At 49.9% G+C, this 22,372-nt stretch overlaps 1 protein-coding gene across 2 annotated transcripts in view; it reads left to right on the top strand.

Annotated features, from left to right (window-relative positions):
* The window catches only part of LOC309675869 (gamma-aminobutyric acid receptor subunit beta-4), a gene marked incomplete at both ends in the record, with an annotated part of 74,148 nt that overhangs the window by 4,998 nt on the left and 46,778 nt on the right, over positions 1 to 22,372 (top strand). For both annotated transcript variants that reach the window (XM_082488281.1, XM_082488280.1), the window contains one exon: positions 22,137 to 22,204. In XM_082488281.1, coding sequence (XP_082344407.1) covers positions 22,137 to 22,204 — 68 coding nt within the window. The remainder of the gene's footprint in view (positions 1 to 22,136; positions 22,205 to 22,372) is intronic.

Raw genomic sequence — 22,372 nt, 5'->3', positions numbered from 1 at the left:
TCTTTTCTGGGCAATGCTTTTTCCCCCTCATGAGGAGATGTGTGGGGCTGGGGGATCTTCAGCCTGCAGGAGCACAAGAACCACATTGAGATGTCCTTCTCCAGATGAGTGCTGGGAAGCACATTCATGCTTGTGCTCTTGAGGGTGAGAGATGCCAGGGCCAAGACCATGGTGATACAAGGGAGGAGTTTTCTCCCAAAAGGCCTGATCCACAGTTCCTTGAAGCTCAGGGTGGGTGAATATCCCCACTGATTTCATCAGGTTTTCAAGTCACCTCAGTGTATTCCAGTTTCCCATGACCCCGTGAATGAACCCGTCTCTCCCTGAAACCCGTGGTTTCCTTGCACCTCACCCAAACCTGCCCCCATCCACTCACCACCCCTTTCCCTTTGACAGAGACTACCTTCCCTACCCACGCTCACCGTCCCCACCACCCTCCCCACCGCGCTCTCCCCCAGCATGGAGCAGGGCCTTCCAGGCAACAGCACCAAGTGCTGCTGGGCTCTGGCATCGTGGAAGACTGTGGAGTGGGGAAGATGCTCATCCCTCAATAGTGCACAGGTCACCTCAGTGCAGTGGGGAACACTTCGGGGAGGTTTACAGCGCTCTGCAAGGAAACAGGGGTTCCCCTTCTCCCTTCTCTCCTTTGAACATGGGTTTTGATTTAAAGGCTCTGGCTGGGAAACATGAAATGTCCTATTAGCTGACCAGCCCCGATCACAGGAATTGGTGCAGTCACATTTTATGAGGGGGAGAACTGCAGATACAACATAAAAACTGCAAGAAAACCATATTGTAAGCCACTGAGATGATTATGATACAGTAAAACAGTAGGAGACCTGGCTCTGCAGAGGCACAGAGCAGAGGGGTGCAGCGGGGAGCCGTGGGGCTGGAGGTCCAGCAGCCCAGGTCCATTTCACAGCCTGGGTACTCTGATGCCAGGTCCCCAGGGTGTCCAGCAGCCCCCCCAGGACACGGACCACCCCTTCCTTCAGCCTGGGCAAAGCAGCGCGGCGCTCGGTGCAGGCGGTGCTGCTGATCCTGCCAGGTCTGCGCGGTGCACGGGCTGGGCTCGGCAGGCACTGCGTCCTTCCTGGCTGTAAAATGGATGGGTTTGGGCAACCATCGCATTTCATTTGATTTTACTCTGAATTCCCAAAGTACAAACTGCATTTTCCATCACTCAAACAGAGAAATAGAAAGATGACGGTAACCCTCTTTCCTGCACTCATCTCTCTGTTGCCTTTCCCCTTTTCTTGTCCTTTCCCCTGCTTGTGAGTGCAAGGGCCTGGGTGGCAGCACCAATGACGGTGCCTTTGGTGCTCAGTGTGCAGGGATGCCCTAACCCTCAGCATGTCTGGCACCCTCCCCCTGAGGATAAGCTTATCTGGACAAGATTTCCCCTGCAGATTTACAGATGAGGGAAGGGTGGGCTGAGAGGTGAGTCTGAAGGCTGGAGATCATCAGCATTACAAGCCCAGGGGAAAGGGATGGAAGTTTTCTTGCACCACTGCGGTCCCCAGAGCTCACCAGTTCTCCGAGATTCTGGGCCAAATCCATTCCTAGGAGAAATCCGGTGGGATCATACCGGGATGTGTCTAACCCTTTTTGGCTTCTAGTTCATCCGCAGCCCTGCTGTGCAGAGTGTGAAGTTCCCCCCAATAAATTGAGTACAGCTGGAAAAGGCACACTTTGGGTAAAGCCCTGGAAGCGCTGCATGTGCAAACATGCCATCTCTCAGGGACGCATGGGACTGGACTGAACCCCAGTCCCAGCACCCTGAGGACTGGGCTGTTCTCCAGGACACTGCCCCGCAGTGCACCTCATGCTCCACTTGGACCATCCTGCCACCCCTCGGCTGCCTTCCAGCTGGGCAAGATGGGTGTAAGCCATCTCTGCTGGGGGAGGTCATCACTCATCATCCACTTGTGCTTTCACCCCGGGATGACCAGTTAGGGTGAGCTGCAAAGAGCCGAGACAGCATCTTGGAGGGGTGAGAGGTCCTGCTTAGAGCCGTCTGCCCTGGAGGAGCAGCATGGGGCTGTCTTGGGGCTGGCCCAGCAGTGACCGAAAGGGTCTGGCTGGACAGGCAGCTGCCTGCAGGAGGATTGGACAGGACTGGAGCACAGCAGCTACCGCTCAGTTTCCTGTGAGGCAGGCTGAGCTGCTCCAGAGAGCGCCTCTACAAGCCTGAGCCCTTGGCCCTTTGCAGCTCCGAGGTGAGGGCATTGATGGCAGGAAGATCAGAGCAGCCAGTGCTGAGCCCCCCGGGGGTGCAGGCAGGGAAAGGTCCTTCCCAGACAGATTGCCACGTGAGAAATGCAACCCACAAAAGTGACAAACAGGGCTGCCCTCCCTTCCTCCCTTCTCTGCTCTTTCCCTGCTCGCTTTCCCCATCTCTTCCTCCTACAGGAGTGTTATTTCCTTCTTGCCATCCTTCCCCCACACCAGCGCCTGCTGGCACTCACCCCTGCTCTGTCCCCCACCTGCTCAGCCCCGTGGGCAGGGTGCCACCTCCGCATCCCAGGACTCCTCCTCCACGCGCCCACTGCTGCTGCCTGTGGAGCAGGAGGGAGCTGGGGACCTTTGGGTGCAGAGGCACTGGAGGAGCCTGTTCCCGTGTACCATTTGTGCTCCTTGCTGTGGTGAGGCAGATCTTGCACTTGTCAATCTTTCTAAAAGAGCCAGTGCTTACACGGCAGAGCAGCCCCAGGCCGCCCTCTTCATCCCGGCGCCCCCACTGTCCCTGGGATATGGTGCTTCAACAGCTCCGAATGCGCCTCACGGCTCCCCAGCCCTCTTTTTCTTTGGAGAAAGAAAGAGAACTCCGACTAATGCCAAAAGGAGGACAGGCCTGCTGGGGATTGCAGTTCACTTTTTAATTTTGAGATGCCTCGTTAGCTCTGGGCCGAGCCGAGTGGCTGAGAAGCGTCAGCCACTCACTCTCCTCCCCTCTCCCCCACCCCCTTGGAAATCCATTAGGCCGATGAGCAGGTCGGCTCTCAGGGGTGGTGCTGTGGCGATGAGTGGGACTTGCTCATCTGGGGAGCTGGGCTGAATGGAGGGACATGCGGGAGAAGGGGGGAAAGTTGGACCCATGTGGGGGTGATGGAAAAATCTGGGAGCAATTCCTCCAGAAAGCCACCCCAGGTCAGCAGGGGCAGTCCAAGGGGGTGAAGCGCCAGGCGCGGTGGAGTGGAGGGGCTGGCACTGAAGGGCCAGCAGGTACATCAGTCCTTGGGGCACAGGTGATAAAACCTTGCAGCCTGGAGAACCCTGGACAGTCCCTTCTTACTTCTTAGCCACAGTCCTCCAAGCCTTAGAGAGATGTGGGACAGTGGCAGTGTGGGACAGAGCCCAATTTTCATGGGCCGAGCAAGGAGATGGCCTGGGACTGAAAGGGCAGGGGGTCGTTGCAAAGCAGGTCTAAGGGATTTGGCCAGGATTGTGGTGGGGATCTTGACCAGCCACGGAGGAGGGATCTGCAGAGGGTAGGAGGAAGATCCAGCCAGGGCTCTTGGTCTGCTGCAGAGGGACATCTCTGTCCTGGTACTGCAAGATCAGCAATGATGCAGAGCGAGGTCTTTTGGCAGGGTGTGCTGGGGAGCCCACTCGGCTCGGGGGGAGGAGGGCAGCGTATCTCACAGGGACATCAAATCACGGCTGGGTGTCATCCAGCTGGCCCTGGCCTGGGGGATGGACAATATGGGAGGCAATGTTCGGCAGGTATGTTGCAAGCCAGGCCACAGTAAGGCAAGCTGGATGCACAGGATTTCGGACTGGATGAGCACGGGATGCTGCAGATCAGGTCTGGGAAGCATTGCAGTGCCACGGGTCGGGGGGAGAGGGAGCTTTCAGAGCAGCACCCTGGTTCTTGTAAGTGCTCTTAGGCACTTACTTTCAGAAGCATTAGTTCCATAGGAGGGGAAAAAAGAAAAGAAAAAAAAAAAAAAAAAACAGAAAAGAAAGAAAGAAAGAAAGGAAATGAAGACTGTATTGCCCCAGGGTAGAGAAGGCAATGAAGGAATGGCAGGAGGATCCCACTTGTGCTCAGTGACTCAGCTGCTCTCTCTTGGAGCAACATTTCCAACCCAAAACTTTGCAAGTTTCAAGCAGACAGCTCTGCTTCCTGGGAGTGGATGGAAAGGGGACCCTTTATGGTTTCCCAGCATCATTTACGGGTCTTGTTAGCCAAAAGCAAGGTGAGGGCATCCTCTGACCCTTTCCCCCAGCTCACCTGGAGCGTGGGGTTCCTAGTGTTTCTCCTGGGTGGTGTGCACAGTGAGAATGCCTGCTGAAAAAGGAATGATTGGGAACCCCTCAGGATAGCACAGCAAATCCTATGTTTCCATGCCTGTAGATCCAGCAACTTTCCCTGCCCCATTTTTAATTCAAACTTTCCAAAGGAGAATTAGCACTTTGGGGGTCTTGGCTTGAAACGAGCCTGTGTCCTGCTCCTCATCTGCTCTGTGGCGCAGAGCTGGCTTCCCAGCTCGCGTCACCCTCTCCCAGTCTAACAGCTCTCCTTTGACACCCAAACCCCTCCTTAGCTGCAATATCCTGGCCTCCCTCCTTTCTTTCCCCTGCCCCTCTTGCCCTCAGCCCCTCTCTGTTCCATCACACCTGCACACCCCTGGGGACCCGGCCTGCCCCCAATTCCTGCTTGTTCCCCCATGATTCTTCTTCAAAGGCTACTCCAAATTCAGTGTACCTGGGGATTAAATCTTCAGCCCTTTCCTGCATAACAGCATCACTTGAAATCCAGAATTGTAAAAATAAATGATTGCTGATGCATAAAGTGTTGCGGTGAAGCATCGTCAGTAGTTCAGGGCTCTGAAGCCGGCTGAGGGGCCGCGTTGGCTGGCAGGAACGCTGCAGGAGGCAGAGGGGGGACCCTGTGTGGCTGGGAAACAGCTGGTCTTGGTGGTCATGGACTGGGAGGCATAGGAATTTGGTTTCTTACGTCGTCAAGGCTGGCGGTATTGCACATTGTTAAGGCTTCCTGAAAATGTCCCTGTTTTCCACCGCGTATAAGGCTCAGCCACAGTGGTTGTTTTTCCCCTGCAGCTAGCTTGCTTTGGCTTTTTGAAGGGGAGGGGGGAAATTTTAGGCAAAATGATTCAGAAATTTCTGAGAACAAGCTGAGGCACGTATGCGCTGGGGTTTTTTCCTCTCCTGAAATGGGAGGTGAAGCTGGCAGCACGTCCAGCAGGGCTGGCCCGGGTGCACGCGTAGCCGGCGGGTGCCCAGGGCTGCCAGCGACCCGGCCGGCACAACCGCCGTGGCCCCGCCACCTCCGGTGCTGGCGCAGCATCCCAGGGTGGTGCTGCTGCTGCGGGAGGACCAGGGTGCGGGGCCGGGATGGGGACAGCCCTGCAGGGGGGTGGGCGCCGGTCCTGGGCTCCCTGCCCTGGGGGCAGTAGGAGCCGCAAACCTGCCTTTCCAGGGCTTAGTCCTCAGCTCTCCAGCTCTCTTCCCTTCTGCCTCTGTGGCAAAAATGTTTAAATCTCAGAGCAGCCAGGTTCAGTTTTTCCTATGCTTCTGAGATGCGTTGAGTTTTGCATGCTTTGGGGCAGGAAATTGCGACTTAGCAGGAAGGTACTCCTCCCGCCGGGGCCATCTATCTCCTTCACTGTCCGCAGGAGAAATTGCCCAAAGCTGGACACAGGGTTAACCTGAAACACTGCACTTCACAGAGCCTTACTGCAGTGGGAAACATCACTCTTCCTTCCCTATATCCAGACAGGGCTGAGGAGCAGTTCTGGATATGAAAGTATACGGGTGAATATAGGTAAGAGAGGAGGAACGGATTAAATGGAAGGAGACGCAGGAGCTGTCTGGAGAGGTCTTCAAACCTCAGTGTCACCTGGGGCCAAAGAAAAGGTGGATGTGCCACCACAGCTGCCAGTAGTCCCACTTTCCTTCCTGAGAAAAGAGTGTTAAGAAAAGGATGTTCTTGGTCAGTAAAACCGGCTGCAGCTGTGCAGCACCTACTTCCTCCCCCATTTATGTGACTTCTGGCTCCGTACCATGGGTCACATCCTCTCTAGGGCTAATCCAGAAGGAAGATGACAACCTCCTGCTGTTGTGTCTTATTTCATTAACTGAAGTGGCAGGAAATGAAAGGATCCAGTCCTTCTTGGGACATATGTGGATGTTAACACATTGCCACATGATGGAATTTCTATTTTTTTCACTTTGCTCTTTTTATAGGAAATACATACTGTGAAAAGGACTTTGAGGCTGGAAAGTCAGACACTCAGGACTTCAGAAAAGCCAGAATTGGGGTTGCTCCCTGGATCTGTATTTGGTCCCTTTCGGAGGGTGCACCAGGAGGCAAGGTCTAACGGTCGCTTCCTCCTGAACACTTCTACAGAGCACACAGGAGATGCCATTTACACGTGGAGCTGATCTTTCTTATTCCCTTCATGCAAGAGGGGTACAGGCTGGGAACGTGCCAATGGGGACTAGCTGAGGTGGTCACTGCAGGTGGTTAGGACAGGTTGAGCCAGACTGGAGTGAGATGCGTGTGTGATGCAAAGCCGGGGGCTGAGCAGGCACAGACCATCTTGGACTTGTTCTTTCTTGACTGCTCTGTATTCAGACCTGCTCATAACAGAATTAGCTGGTTTTATAACTGTTGTCAAGCACACCCAGTACAGCATGTTCACCCCGCCCCTCCAAGGAATCAAAACTACCCCCTGCTGTGGGGTGCCCAGCCAAAACACCTGATTTTCCAGAATCCTTAGCAGCATTGTAGTCAGCACGCTGCATGTTCAAAGCACAGCTCCTATTGATTTCAGCCGCAGCTGGGAGTGCTCAGCCCCAGCGCCCCGAGAGAGAGACACGGAGAGTTCATGAAAACCTGTGAGGTTTAGGTGACTTGTGTAGGAAGGGGCGCGTAGGAACCCCTGTGATACATCCAGTCGTGGAGAACAGGACTCGGCTACACAAACATCTTCTTTCCCTTCCTGGATGCCTCCCCCTCACTCTCTGCATGGCTATCAGCTTCTTCAGCAAATCAGGCAGGGACCCCACTGTCAGCACTATCCTCCGGTATATAATCCTGCGTCATCCTCAGAGCAAATCCATCCTCTATTGAACAAGGAAAAGGAATGAACAAGGATCCTGCGGTCTGTTTAATTAAGAACTGGCTCTGTAACATCCATTCGGCAGTGGGCATCCTTCCACCTAACTTTCATCCATTTTGGTTTCGCCTGGATTTTTTTGAGTGCAATAATATTTTAGAATATTAGACCAGACCCTTCCTCTGGCATGATAGAGCTTGCGAACTTCTTGCTGCACGCTGAACATATTTGTGCATTCATCTGTGGCCCCAGAAAATCCTTATTATCCTCCTTCAGAGACAGGAAGCTCTGACAGAGAGCGGTGGAGGGAGTTTTGGGAGGCATGATGAAGACAGCATGAAGATAAGTCCCCCGGAGTCTCAGCCCAGGGTCAAATTGGACTTGGGTTTCTGAGCAATCCGTGTGCCTGCCCTAGGGCTGTGCTTGGTACTACCAAGTGCCGTTTTCTGGATTTGGTATCCGGCGGAGGACATGAAGCCTTGCTGTCATTCATCAAGCCATGGTGCTTTCTCAGAGACTGGAGGAGATGTGGATTCTCGTGTCTGTGCCAAATCCCATGCAGGAGAATTGCATCCGGTTGCCCTCCTCCTTCCTTTTCACCCTTGGCTGGTGCAGCCTTTCCCTGCCGCTCTGCTCCACCCCGGCACAGCCGCTTTCCAGCGCTGCTGGAGCTCGTCCACGGCAGTGCGCCGCGGCTAATGAGGGGCTCCGAAATGTCTCTCTAAACAAAAGATGTCATCACCATTTTAACAAAGCATTTATTCCGTGAATTTTGCCTCTTTTCTTAGTCATAGATTTTTTATGACCGAATACAACGCATTCAAGTTATTGATTAGTAGAATAATTCCACTACTTCTTAATTAACTAACTGATTAAAAGCAGATTGTTGTTTATAGCCGGTCTGGAGGAAGTTTGCCATCTCACCTGGACCCATCTTTCTCCTTGACTAACATCTACATAACACTCACCATTTCTGAGACTATTCCTGCCAGTAAACTTGCCTTCGAGGGACTGCCACTGAAAGCAAAATGGAAAAAGAGTGCAAAACCCATTAGTACAAGTCCTTTTGATTACTCAAAATATATTCTCACAGCCCTAGAGCTGTTCATCACAGCAGCTTTACATATCCGCTTTGTTCATTTCCTAAGTCTCCCAATATCCCAGTTAGGCAGAAAAATGTTTTTAACCCACACAGCACAAAATATAAAAGGCAAGGAGGGATATGCTGTAGTTTTCCTGCTACAGGAAAGACAGACTGTGTGTGCATGTCACTTTTCTCACCTATGTCTGGTTCAAAGAAAAAAAAGTTGGAGGCTACTAAAGTGTCAGGCTGAACTGATGTAACGCGGTTCCTCAGCAGTAGTGACAGCATTTGGTGCGGAAGTCTGTAAGATCCATTCCTGCGGATAGCCCTTGGTGGGGTTTGTTAAGTGTCTATTTATATCTTGATATTTCATGTGAAATATCATGCACTTGTTAAAACATGACTAGAAACATGGACAAGACAAATGATGTGCTTAATGATGGCATAAAGCCCATTAAAGGAATTCACATCACATACATGCGAAAAAGAAACGTTGGGCGGTGGAGCCCTATAGCAGGAACAGATCTGTCACATAAACAGGTGTTCTGGAGATGCAGTGATTGATCCTCTTCCCATTAAATGCAAAGAAACAGAGTTCTCCTCTGTCAGCCCTTCCTCCCGGGCTGGAGGAACACCACTGTTAGCTTTGAGCAGGGTATGAATTTCAGGCTGGTTTAGAGAACACTGATGGTGAGTTCCTATAGGCTATTCTTCTGGTTTTGGCACTTATCCTTGGTTCTGTGTCACAGCTAAAACCTCTCTTTCTTCTCTGATCTTTCCCTCCTCCCCTTCCTGCTTCTCCCGTTCTTTGCAGTCCTGCGGGAATAGGACTGTTAAGTAATTGTGCACTTATAGATGTCTGTGCTCCTGACAGGGGTGAGCCTCAGCCAAACCTACCAGGGCTTGAATTTCCCTCCCTAGACCTCAGGACCTCTTACTTCAAGTCTAGGATGGCTCCGAGTATAGTTATAGTTGGAAAAGAGCCTGTGTAAAAATTACATCTTGTTGTTCCATATTTATTCTCCCTCAGTGGTTTCCATGTCAAATTTGCTCAGTTTACCAGTCAAAACAAGATATTTCTACCTGCCAGCTCTGCCAGCTCAGCCTGGGCTCTGGAAATCAAGCTGTGCTCTCTCTGCTCTGGACATCATCACCAGCCAAAAAGGATTCTCGAATCAGGGCTGAGCTGGATGTGATTTTGATTATGCACAAATATAATTTGTTCTCAGGTAGTATTATGGGCTCTGTGTGACCGAGAGCAGCAAAGCTTCTGTGCTGTACAAACATTGACTAACAACTCTTCCCCGCTACCTGTGGGATGACGGGCCACCGCTAGGTCCATTTTACATCTAGGGAACACTGAGAGAGGGCAGCTTGTTGGGGATGACGCAGAAAACCCGTGACAGCACCAGGAATAACACTGGGAAGTTCTGCTTCCTGCTATTGCTCCTTATTCCTGAGAACAGACTTGAGCACCTTCAGTGCTCTGGTCCACTGCTTGGTCACCAAACCGTGACCTTTCCTTCGGCTGTGGTGGCCTGTGAAATCCTCAAAGGGAACAGGGAGGTGAGCCCCCTTCTTGCTGCAGAGAATTGGAAGAGATATAGCTATAGGAAAGGCTCTCACATGCAACGGGCATTAATTTTTTTCACAAATAGTTCTCCTTCTGGTGGATGTAGCAGGAGGACATTCCCCACCATCCTTTTCAGAAAAACTGAACATTTGAAAATTTGATTGTTGGCTGGGTATTTAAAAAAATTATACGTGGCAGATAATATATTCACTGTGTATGATCATGTCATATAGTAGAAAAAGAGAAAAAGTGTGGAGGGTGTCCTGGCTATTGCACCTTTCAACCTTCACTCTTGTGCTTCCGCAATAAGTCTCACCACAGGCTGTCAGCAAGAAGGGACACCAGACCTTGCCTGTCTCCATGCAAGACTCCACTCTCTGAGCCTGCAGGGTCATTTCAGCCACTAAAAGCCATGGTAGACTCTTATCTACTACACAGACCAACCCCTACCAAGAGCAATGACCTTCCTCTTCCACAGGTCATAACGGCAGCTGTGCCGCTGAACCAGGATGAGTTTTCTGATCAGGAGATCTTTCCAAACACACCTCCTCAGCCACCAGGCAGCTCCTGGGTGTTCTTCTTGCTCTTCACTTTCACGTTTGCCACAGCAAGACAATCCACCTGCAGGCTTCTCTCTTTAAGGAGCTTTGCATTGGTGAGACCACAGCAGATGACTCCTCCTGGTTGGGGGAAACTTGTGCTGTGGGAAAGGCCAGGTTTGGGGGCTGCACCGGGCAGTTCAGCAGGGAATAGGTAAGGAAGGGGGCTCCCCGCTGCAGGTGGCAGAGCTCTGGGTATAACAGCAGAAGCTGTCACACCAGGAGACAAGGCCACCCAGGTTACAGGTGGGAGCTTACTGGTGGGACATTGTCACCTGAAGAAGGAAACATCCTCCAGCTGGGTCTGCAGGAAAGCCCAGTCTGCTGACCTCTGGGCAAGGGGCTCGGCTTGGTAGGAAATTTTTGGAAGTGCGGGAGAGGGTAGGCTATGAGCTGAATTTTTCTTCTTATCTTTTCATAGCAAAAATAGAACATTCATCACAAGTTCCCCTACATGTTTTTCTTCCCTATTGCACACTAGCTCCTTGCTAGTATTTGAAGCCAGAGAAAAAAAAAAAATTGATGAGTACTCAAGTTAATAATGCGTGGTTATTATGTTGATGAATTGCTGGAGATGAATATATATGTAAAAGCTCTGCAAGATTCGCTCATCCATGCATCCTGAGTGAAAGCAATTATTTTGGTGAACAAATGGCAGTTAGTTCTATCTCTTAATAAAAGGTGCTTGGGGTAAAAGGTAACCGGGTAACTTTTGTCCTGCTGAATTTCCAGGACGCTTTTGCAAACTGATCATTACTGAAATGATGGAAACACCAGCGCAGGGGTCAATCTTTGAAAAGTGACCAACTTACAAACTTGAATTCTTCTTCCTATAAAACTCTTGCAATTCTCAGCCATCACTGAATTTTTTAAGATTTTCTCTGTCTTGAGACTGTCGAGAAAAAGCAGAACAACCTGAACAAGGCACATCAGAGAGACTCAGAAACTGGGAGATGAAAACATATAATCCCATGTATAACATTTGGAAAGGGGGAGGCTTGTTTGTGTGTGTTCTTTGCTTCTCATGATTTCTAACTCAGACTCATGATTTTAATGTGAATGTCATGATATTTTCAGGCCTGACTCACTCTTTTTTTTTTTTTTTCAATACTTGCACTGTAAATTGTCCTGACTGTCACTGAGCATAAGCCTTGGGCATTGTGTGACCTCAAAGCTCTGCCCCCGAGCCCTTCGTAGGGTAAGGAGAGGACTGGGTGCACAGTATGGGGAGGGGGTGGTGGGAGACATCTGAAGTCAGCATTAACAAAAGCCCTAATAACAGGCTCTGTCGGGAAGGATAAGGCGGGCACCGGGAAAGGGCTATATCTCCACAAAGGACTTGACAGAAGTAGCAAGAAAGGAGTGACCTTTTCTCCCTTGGAGACCTAAGCCACTGACTCTGTGCTGTGTTGGGGGATGAAGGACCATGTCCAGCACCATCAAAAAATCATCTCACAGAGGTATGGCAAGGCGGCCACAGCGGGGCTGTCCCCTCCTGTTCCTGGATGTCCCAGCCCTGATTTCAGTATTTGTGCAAGTTTGGCATGTCCTGACCTAGCCATCTTGTTTCTTTTCTTTTTTCCCCTCATGCTGCACACGTCCAACTGGATTCAATCCAGGACTTAGATTCTGTGGTATCCTTTAAAGACAAGAGTCCGTAAACAGTGATGAGGAGGTGTGACTAACTCATTAAAAATTGAAAACGGGGCGGGGGGGGGAAGGAAAACACCTTCTTGATGTCACTTTGATAAAAATGACAAGTCCAGATATTTTGTTGTTGTTACAAATACTTCCAAGATGGAGCAATGGATTTGATATAAACAGAGAAGCTTGTGTTAACCCATTTAAATTAATTTTGTTCGGCTCATTTTCGGCTAAGGGGATTAGATGGCTCAGGATTTGGCAATGTATGACAGTGTTTTCCCAGACAGGTCACATACTTAAGCACAGGCCAGGTCTGCAGTGGTTTGGGGAACGATACTTCCAGTGCACATAAGAGAGAGGTTCCTCCATGTAGCAGACGTTTATCTGTAATGTGCCAGAAAAGCCCAGCACTGAAAAGGTGGGTCAGGACCTTTGTGCCCTGGGTGGGCAGATGAGAAGTGTGACAGACTGATGGGCAACATGGCAGAAATTTCCACAGCTGCCAACTGGTATGCAGGAAAAATTGCTAAATGGCTTCACCTGCATGCCACCCTGCCAGCCCCACCTGAGGGCAGCGGAGGGTCCTGTGGAGGGAGGGAGCTGGGTGGTCGGATCCCGTGTCAGTCTCCTGCAAGCACTGGGATGGGATGAGGTGAGATGGGATGTCCTACATATAGCACCACCCCTGGCACTGGGAGCTGTTGGGCTGGAGGTAGGAGGAGTGTGCTGTGGTTTCTCCAGGTAGTTTGGTGCACTCCTACCTCCTGGGCTGCTGTAAGGAGTGTCGTGGTGCTGTGGGGTTCCCAGAAGTAGGGGTTCAGCCCTAAGCCTGCTCAAAAATCTATATGCACTTGTGGACCTTGTAGCACTGGAGCTTGTGTTGGAATTCAGTGTTTTGGGTTGTAAAGAGGGTTTTCCAGGCTGTGAGGGAGGCCTGGGAGTGGGTCTGCTCTGAGACTAACCTGGTGAGATGGCGATGAGGCAGGACGGGTCAGCTGCCTGCGCTGAGGCTTGTGGTGAGTGTGGTCTGGTGGAAAGCTATAGGGATGTAACTAAATACCCTGCTCCCTTTTGCACATTTACCTATAGGGTTCAAAATACTTCACATCTGTGTGCAGTTCTGAAGATCTGCCCTCTTTGTGCCTTAAAAAGCAGGGTAATGGGTGGTGGGCTAGGAAATGAGGAGCAGCTGAGTGACAATGGCTTCTGAGCCTGCCTGAGCTGGGGGAGCGGTGGGTCTGGGAGGGCAGAGAAATGCCCAGACTGGCTGTGAGGAGATGGAGCAGGAGAGAGCTCTGAGGGCCTGAGTGAAATCAAAAGGCCTGGACTCCTCCCGAGTCCCCCACATCTTCCCAGGTGGGCAGAGCTGTGTCCCACGGCTGCACCGGCAGGGCCCACAGGGGAGATGCGCTTGCCTGCCAGGATCCTGACAGAGGTAGGAGGGAAGTCTTCTCAGGTGGAGAAATGTGGGGGTGGCTGATCAGTGTGGGTCTGATGCTTCAAATTGTTGCTGGGGGAAAAAAATGCCTGGCTTGTGTTGATCTGCTGTCAGTCTACAATAAATGCTTGCTTGGGAAGCCCTGTTGCCATCCCGCTACTACTCTTGGTGGAGAATAAGAGCTGGAGGGATCTGGGATGCTCAGTGCTGCTGCTTTTCCCAGGGTTAGCTCAGTGCAAGCACAGGGAAATGCAGTGTTTCACAGAAGTGCCCTGCTCTGAAGGCAGGGATGGAAAAGATAACACAAAGCGTGTGCCCTGCAGACTGCAAAGCCGGGGAGCTGCCCTGTGTGGGTGCCTTGGAGGACATGGGGAGGGCAGGTGATCAGTCCTTGCTCTGGCAGCACAGTGCACCAGGAGGTTGGGGCATTGCCTGCATCTCCTGATGGTCAGATCTGGGTCTGACTTCTGCAACCACCCTGCTCCAACAAAGAAGCTGGTGGCTGTGTCAGCCCTGTGAAGGAAGCCGGCTGTGGTCTGAGCTGGGTGGTGCTTGCTTCGAGGAATGGATGGTAGTTGGGAATTGGTGTTCTTGGTAATCTTACTCCTAAGAGTTGATTGCTTGGGCCCTGCTGGTGGCGCCAGCTTGATAATGATCAGGTCTGGTAAGGTGATGCAGTTGTGTGTGTCTGTAAATAAGAGCAAATATGCAGTTTGACAAAGCCGGGGACTTAGGGACTTATTTTCCTCTCGCTTTGCTGTAACCTTACCAAGTGTGCATCACCTAGGCAAGCGACACGCGTATGGAAAGCTATCTTCATCGCTGAGGATGAAACAGCTTTAAAAATCCATCTCCTGAATATTGACCTAGGCCTCTCCCAAGAAGAGATGGTGTTCTGAGTAGTCGGGTTTTTTTCTTAACGCTGAAAGCCCTGTGTGCGTATAGGCGCTTTGCTGAACTGAGTCCACCAGTAGTACAGATGCTGTAAGGGTTTGTGTCTATTCTCTTGTTCCATTTTTAAGCCTGTACTTTTGAGACCTTGTTTTTATTCAGCTTGGGTAGCTGTCTACCAACATCTTTTAAAATCAACCTTGATTTAGCTTCCTCTGTAATCCTTCAATACCTCTGGGACAACCTTTACACTGTTTCTGCAGCCAGTTGATTGTTCTCTCTCACTTCCAAATTTCCATGGGATATTTGCAATATCCCACTCTAATACCTACTAATCCATTAAAAATACCCATGAGAAAGATTAGGTAATCCATTGTGCCTCACAGATTGTGCTCCTTAGCTCTCTGCTTTCCCTAGAACAGTCACAGAACGAGTGCTACATCTGCATCAGGAAAACATTGTTCCTCCAAAAGGATCCCTCAGCACTGGCTCACAAGCAAGCACAGCTTGCTTGAGAAAATCCTCTTTATCTAGGCAGATCTACAGGGACAGCTTCTTTTGACAACATGCTGGAAATGTGGCTGCCGTTATCAAGGTTAACCTGTGTGTTTGCAGAGAGCATCACAGGATAGCAGTTCTTGAGTGGTCAGTTCTGCCTGCTCTGCAAGTGCTGTGTCTCTTGGCTCCTTGCTGAAGAATTGACCTCGTTGCTTGCTCAGAGGAAAGCCTCTCTCTTGCTAAAGCTCTTGATTTGTTCAGTGTTTGGATATTCCAAGGTTCTGCTCAAGAGCTATGCTATGGTTGTACCCTCCCTTAGATGTTCCATCAAACCTGCATGCTGTCCTTGATATCATCTCGGTGAGACCTTGCTCTAACTTTTCATTTCTCTTGGGAAATCCCTAGTATTCCCCCTTCTTAAGTGAAAAGTGCAAACTCAGTCATCTGATCGGATGAAGGGAAAAGCCAGGCTACCGGGAGAGCAGAATGGCACAGGCTGGAAATCCTCATTAGCCTCCTTTCACAAGGTACCGCTGTGTCTGGTCTGATGTGCACGGATGGCAAGCCTAGCAAGGTTAGGCACGGTCTTGTTCTGCGTGCAGGCTCAGTGGTTTAAAAAGTGCCAAGCCCTCCATGAAGAAATATGGCAAAATGCAGGAAATCTGTCAGGCAGAAGAAACTGTTTTCTGCCAGACCTAGTTGAAGACTAACTGCAACCTCCACAGGAGTCAGTGGTGGTAGATACCCCTCCTGCCCCTGCAAACAATGAATCTGTAGGGAAGTAGTAGGCATTGACAGCCCCAGATATTCTGAAGACCAGGGCCCTGTCCTTCAGCTCCAAAATATCATGCTTGCTTCACATAGAGGCGATTCCTCAGCGGCAGCAAGTCACTCGTACTCCCTGTTCCCCCACAGACAAGAAGGCAATGTCATATTTTTCTGACTTGCTGTGAGACCATCTCTCTTTCTGGTAATGTACAACAGTGGCCAAAAGCATAATGTCACAGTAAGCTTTGCTCTTTTAAATCCAACAGATGTCATGGAGTGACCCGCCAAGGGTAGGGGAAAAGCTTTGATATCAGCCTCTGAACGTGTGTGTGTTCCTGACTGTCGTGCTGAGCCTGGCAAGCTTAGTGCACCGCATTGGCTGCAGGTGGGGGAGAGGCCATGGAAATAAGAGTAAAAAAACAAGTGGGAAAATGGTTGGAGAGTGTTTACTGGGTATTTAAACCTAGATTTTGTTGGAAAATTTTAAATAGGTTCTTAAGAGACCCTGCTGAACTCGGCTCTTCTAGATGTCACTGCAAATCAGAGGTGCTGGTTGAAAGTGGTTCCCAAAACATTTCTGCTTTCATGATACGTGGTCAACTTTTCTTGCTCCTGAAGAAATGTTAACACTGACTGAATTTGTGCTTGATGCTGTATCTAAGTTAAAAAAAGGGAAGGACCGGGAAAATTAGGGCTGGGAAACTTCATTGTGACTTGGCTTGTATAGCCTGCTGGGATGGCATCTTTTAGATGTTCTCTTATTAACTGCTGTAGCAGAGCCTCAGTCTTGCTCTGAGAGCACAGCTGTTATGCAGGTGGAGATTTGTGAACTCCTCTTTCAATCCTTCTGTATGGTGAAAACCCAAGAGCACTTCCACTCTCCCTGTCCTGGGGGATAGGTATAGACTCCGTGAATTTGAGTGTCCTGACGGTAGGCTGGCCTCCATGTTATCTTTTTGGGTGGGTTTAAAAAAAACTATGGCCCAGGACTAATTAATTCATCAGCTGAAAATTATTCAAGGGTATCTGTTTTGGGAGGGACAGAGTGTGATTTCTTGAGATTGTGTGGTTGCATCCAGGCATCAGCTCCTCAGCTAGTGACAAGCCTCGTGCTGGATGTGCTGCCTTCTGCACCTCCGACTACCTGGGAGCTCTTGCCTCCTAACTAACCGTGTCTGTCAGCCCTTGTATAACCAACTCATCGCTGCACGTAGCAGTGACGTGGGTTGTGGTTTTAAGTTGTAAACATAAAGCCAGGGTGCCCTGAGGTTCAGTGCCGCGAACAAAGCGGAGGCAGCGGCTTGGGCAACCCATTTTCTGCAGAAAGAGCAAGTAGATACTGAACAGTTCTCCCTTGTTCAGGAAAGCGAGGATAAGACTGAAGGAAAAAGTCCTGGGAGTGAAATTATGGTCTGTGTGCTGGTCATGCCTTTGGCAAGCCTGAGAAAATATCCTGACTGCCGGTTCTGTTTGGTGTGGGGGTCACTGAAAATGCCAGTGGGGCACTGCAGTCCTGTAGCCCCATACATCAGCAGACCTTGCCCTCTTGATGCCTGCTTGTATCACCCAGCGCTTGCAGAAACAGTTCTGCCAGCCTGTGCAGGGCAACCTTGTCTGGGACTTCGTGTTTCTGGGCTCTGGTGCCACTGCTCTCCTTCAGCTTGTGGAGAGCTGGGGATGAGGAGCAGGGGTTTGCATGGACAGGGTCTCATGTCTGTGGGTATTTACCATTGCCGGGTAAGGCACAGACTTGTTCCGTATGTAGGTTTAGTGGCTGAAACCTCTAATTTTTCTCTGGTTGGCTTTGTTTACTCAGCAGAAGACCCTAAAGCAGTTTTCCTGCTGCTGCAGGGATCTCGGAGACTGGTGATGCCACAGGCAGGGTGCAAGCAGGGAACGCTGGGGCTCATGCACAAAGCTGTCTTGAATAATCTTCCCTCTCGTCCAAGAGACGGTGCTGTACTCCCTCTGCCTGTGTGCCTGATGCGCTCTAACGGCAAGAGCTGCCCCTTTGCCATCTCCAACCTCCAACACCAAGTGAGCAGCTCTCGGCATGGGTGCGGTGGGTTTGGAAAGGCTTCTGTGGTTTTATGAGAATGCTGTACATGGGAGGCTGCTTTTTCTTTTCCCTGTACTGGTGACATGTCGTCTTTGCTTCAGTGGCTGGTTTCTGGATACGACGCTTTAAAATAGAGATGTAGACAAATTGGCAAAAGGCCAGAGGAGAGCAGCACTAATTGTCAGAGCTTTAGAGAACATGACCTCTGAGGACAGGTTGAAGAAATCCAGGCAAGACAGTATTGGTGGGGGAAGGAGAGGGATGTCATGGTTTCTCAGTACATAAAAGCTGTTATTAAGGAAGGATGATTGATTTATTATTTCACTGTCATTGGGGGGAAATGATGAGACAAAATTACACTTACACTGCAAAGAAGGTTTACTTTGGATATTTAGGAAAAGCCTTCAGTGTGGTGAAATGCAGGAAGAGATTGTCCAGGGGAGCTGTGGAATTTCTGACACTGGTGTTTTAAAGAAATGCCAGTCTGCTTCCATGAAAGACACGGGCTGTGCAACCTCCCAAGATCCCTGTTAGTGCCTTTGTTCCTGTAGTTTAGGCTAAACAGTAGGTTTGAGGCTGATGCTGGTCCCTTAGCAACCGCCAGCCTTGGCTCTGCCAGCATTGCCACGGTCACGTGGTCAGAAATGCATGAACCAGACTCCTCAAAGCATTGGCTGAAGTTCATAAAAATGGTGTGGCTTCAGTAGATGATGATATAAAGTAAGATGTGTTTATCTACCCACTGTTTTTGAGCCTTTTTGGCTGTCTGTGTTGCAGTTGGAGATCTGATGGCAGAGAAACCCAAGCTTGCTCTAGTCTTTCTCGTGTAGGAGTGGAGAGGGCAGCTTGGACCTTAGTACAGGGCAGTTGCCCAAGTAAGCATCCACTGTCTGGAGACCTATTATGCTGAATTTTGTGCTATTGTCTTTGCTCTCTGGAGCTGAGGTACCAGGTTGAGGTCTGGAAGAGGTGTCCTGATCCAGGCTGCCATCACCTCTGGCTGTAGCGCAGACAGACGCAGGCTTGGAAACATGAGCTTTCCTCTGCAGTCGTGCCATAGGAATCGCTTCTGTAGTGACGTGACTCTAGGTTCTGGGGCTTTTAAGCGTTATAAAATAAAATGTGAAAGTAATAACTGGTTGCTGGGAAAATATTGCAGATTAGCACAACTTGTTCTCTACCTTGACTGTTTTTATATTTGACAAGTATCACTTGCAGAAAAAGGACAGGTTTTATTATAACTCTTTTGTCTGCTTCCCTTCCAACTTCCTGAGTACGTTTTCCACAGGCATCAAACTACTTTCGGGACAAAATGGTGATTTCTCCAGCGGTGGTGAGAAATAGGGACGTGTGAGGGTGCTGTTCACTGGTGAAAGTGGCAGAATTTCTCACACTCCCTCACTCGTGATCTTGCCTACAAACCTTTTCTAGGTGTAAGCTTTTTCTTTAAGGGACCTAGCTTTTTGCACCCACTGGCAAGGCACAGATAAAAGCATGGACCTTTAATATCAAGTTTGCTTCTTTTGCCTTGTCTCACATCCACGAACACAGAGTTCTGCCTTTTTGGACAAATTTACAGATGACGTTATCCCATATTTTAAATACCCTACTTTCGTATCCCTCTTGCCTGAAGCTATTAACATTGGCAGAATTGATGTCCTTTTGTTTATTTTGTGTACTACTTACGGCCTGAATGTTGGACAGCAGCTGGTCTCATTTTTTGTTGGGCTGCGGTAAGAGGTAGGGCATGCTTTGGCTGTTGGCTGTGTATATGCTCTTGTGTATCCCTGTCCCGAGGAGACTGCGAGCCAGTCCTCACAAGAGGGACGGAGAAGATGAAATGGCTTCTCTTTCATCAAACTAAAAGAAGGTCTGCAAAGCCCTACCTTTACAGGACCTACATCTTTAGAGTGTTTGTATAACAGTCACACACTTCTGCCTGTGGGTTGATGGGCACACGCCCTGGGGGTTGTGAGCGGGCAGTGGAGCCTCCCGCTTGCTGTATAGATGGGGTGTAGAGGTCTTGGCAGTGCCCAGAGTGGCCAAGAGGAACATTGCTGACTGCGCGCTGGGTGCAGCTGAGCCCGGGCTGACGGGGAGCAGTGTGGCTGATCTCTGCTCCAGCGTTTCTCTTGGACTTGGGAGTTGGGAGGTTTGGATTTTATCCATGGCTCTGACACTGAGTCACTGCATGACCTCAGGCACTCGGATACCATGGTGATGAACACAGCACAAATGTCTAGACAGATAGATTAGATTGGATAGACTCTGTATTTGACAAATATTTGTATATCGCCGCTGTCAGTGCTCCCCTGCTATAACCACCCATCCTGGTGGGGTCAGTGGGTCTCCTACACAGCAAGGGGGTGAAGAACCACTTTTTGCACTGAAGAAGGAGGGGACACACAACCATAGCGGCACAAGTACCAGTGCTGACAGACTGGAAGCAAAGCAGGCGGTAGGGCAACTCTTGGAGGAAACAACACTGCATGGCAGAAAGGCTGGGGGGTCAGGAGCTGCCTTCTCCCCAGCTCTGCTGCAGCCATGGGCATGGCCCTGTCTTTCCTCCTGTAACCAATTAGTCTGTAAGAACCTCAGGTCAGCAGTGACTTCCTCCTCCTGCTATGGCTTCTATCACAAGCCCCTGATTTCAGGGAAAAAAAGAGAAACTACTAAAGTGAGACTCCCTCAAAAGCTTTCCTGTGCCACCGTCAGCCTCTGGCGTGAGGGAGGATGCAGGAGAACCGTCTCTCCTCAGAGTAACTCTTGGTTATTTTCCCACCTGGTTCCCTTGTGAAAGACGAACGTAGCAATACAGCAAAGATGTGGCTAGGAGTGTGCCTGCGCAGGGATTCTTCAGAGGCCCTGCAAAGGTCTCCTGAGCACCCCTACCTCCGGCACCCCCGGCAGCGAGCCAGGAGTGCTGGGAAAGAAGAGCACTGCCTCTTTAAGGAAATTTGCATAGCAGGGCCTAATTACAGTTGTTGACTCTGATGTTTTCAGTGTTGTTCATATTCCATTAAAGGATAATGCCGCTTAATTTGCAGCAGAGGGTCTCGGTTAACAGTACACCCAATCACAAGGCAGCCCTAATGACACTACTTCCCTACTTCTGGTAACACATAATTAAAAAATCACTTCATTTCCAGTTGTGTGGTTCTCCCCTCTCCCCCAATTTCCTAATTACTTTCTAAGCCATTTCATGATTATCTGTAAATATTTCGGCACTTAGATCTACTAATGAGTCCATGGAAGAGTTAATACCTTGAGTGGCATAACTGCTTGTCGTTCCCTTTCTGATACTGCATTGCAAGCAATCATTTTCCACCTCGCACGTGCGAGAAGAGGAGCTTTGCTCGTGGTGGGTTTGGTTTGTGCTCTGGCTGTGGGCATGGCAGGAGAGGGGTAGCACGCAGAAGCTCTATCTCGAGCTACAGGAGGTTATTTGCTGGTTTTGGTGGTGGATGTGTATCTCTCTGCAAACTGTTTTATGTGGCTTAAATACCACTGAAAGGGTTGTCTTGTTGCCTGGCTGTGGGAGCTGCTGGCCAGAGGGGTTTATGCAGAACTGAGTATGAGTCTGGATCGATCTGGGATGCCTCCACATCTGGAAGAACTGGCTGAAATGGCTGGTGCCTGTCCTGGCTCTACAGGTTTGTGGGAAGTGGTAACCGTGCTCTGGCTGTGCTTGGGCAGTAGGTCTGGCAGTGACTGCCCTTGTGTGGTGTTTCTTCACAAGCTCGTTTTGTGTGCTGCAATCAGTGTCCCTCGCTGTGGCGTGAGGGTAGCTCGGTCACTGGGTAAGAAAGGAACATCTGGATTTCCCTGCAAACCTGTGCACAGATATCTGCCACAGCTCTGTGGCTTCAGGGAAGGGGGTGCGGGGTGACATGTGCCCTGATGCCCATGGTGAAATGTGGAATCTCTTATTAATCTAAGCGCTGCTCTGCTCTGAAAAGCCACTATACAAATGCTGCTTTCTCGCTTCATAGATCTGGTCCCTGTACTTGTCTGGTATCTTGGGTATTAAAATTCACTTGGGGTTTTCAGCCTGAGCACTCGGAGCTGACAGAGTGATGGAGGAGTGAGCTGGATTATCTTTCCTGCCCATGTGTTGCATGGGCTCGATTGCTATGTTCTTTGTATGGTCAATCAGTAACACCTTGTGCAAGCCTACTGGGAGCCTACTGATGGTCTCTGAAGGCATTATTTGGAATAACCAGAGATAATTGTATAACTAGGGGGTAATTAACTTCCAGGAATTAAAGAATCAAGCTTATGCTGTGCTACTCCTAGGGGTGATTCTGTAAGGTTGGGAGTTAGAGAAATCTACTCTTCTCTAACCATTTGAGCACACGTGACTAGGAAATCCTTGATACCTGGGGAATGTGAGGCTGCTTCAAATCATATCCGTGCATTTCTATGCAATTCTTTAATAGCAGGTAAGGGAGGAGGGCTTGACTATGGTCCTAACCCAGTCCTTTTGTGTTTCAGGTAACCCTGTCACAGTGGGAATGAGCATCCATATCTCCAGCATTGACCAGATCTCTGAAGTCAACATGGTAAGCATGGAAAGAAAAAAAAAAAAAAACCCAAACTAATAAACTGTTCTTCTGTTTTGTGGTTGAAATGTGCTCCTAAGGCAATGGCTCCTTGGAGCCATCTGAGATCTCAAGGTGAACTTCTGAAAAGCAGAATACTCCACACCCCTGCTTCCTTTTCCTTCCTCC

Source organism: Vanellus vanellus (assembly GCF_965231255.1).
Source record: "Vanellus vanellus genome assembly, chromosome: 10".
Taxonomy (NCBI): domain Eukaryota; kingdom Metazoa; phylum Chordata; class Aves; order Charadriiformes; family Charadriidae; genus Vanellus; species Vanellus vanellus.
This window is presented reverse-complemented; position numbering and strand designations above follow the sequence as displayed.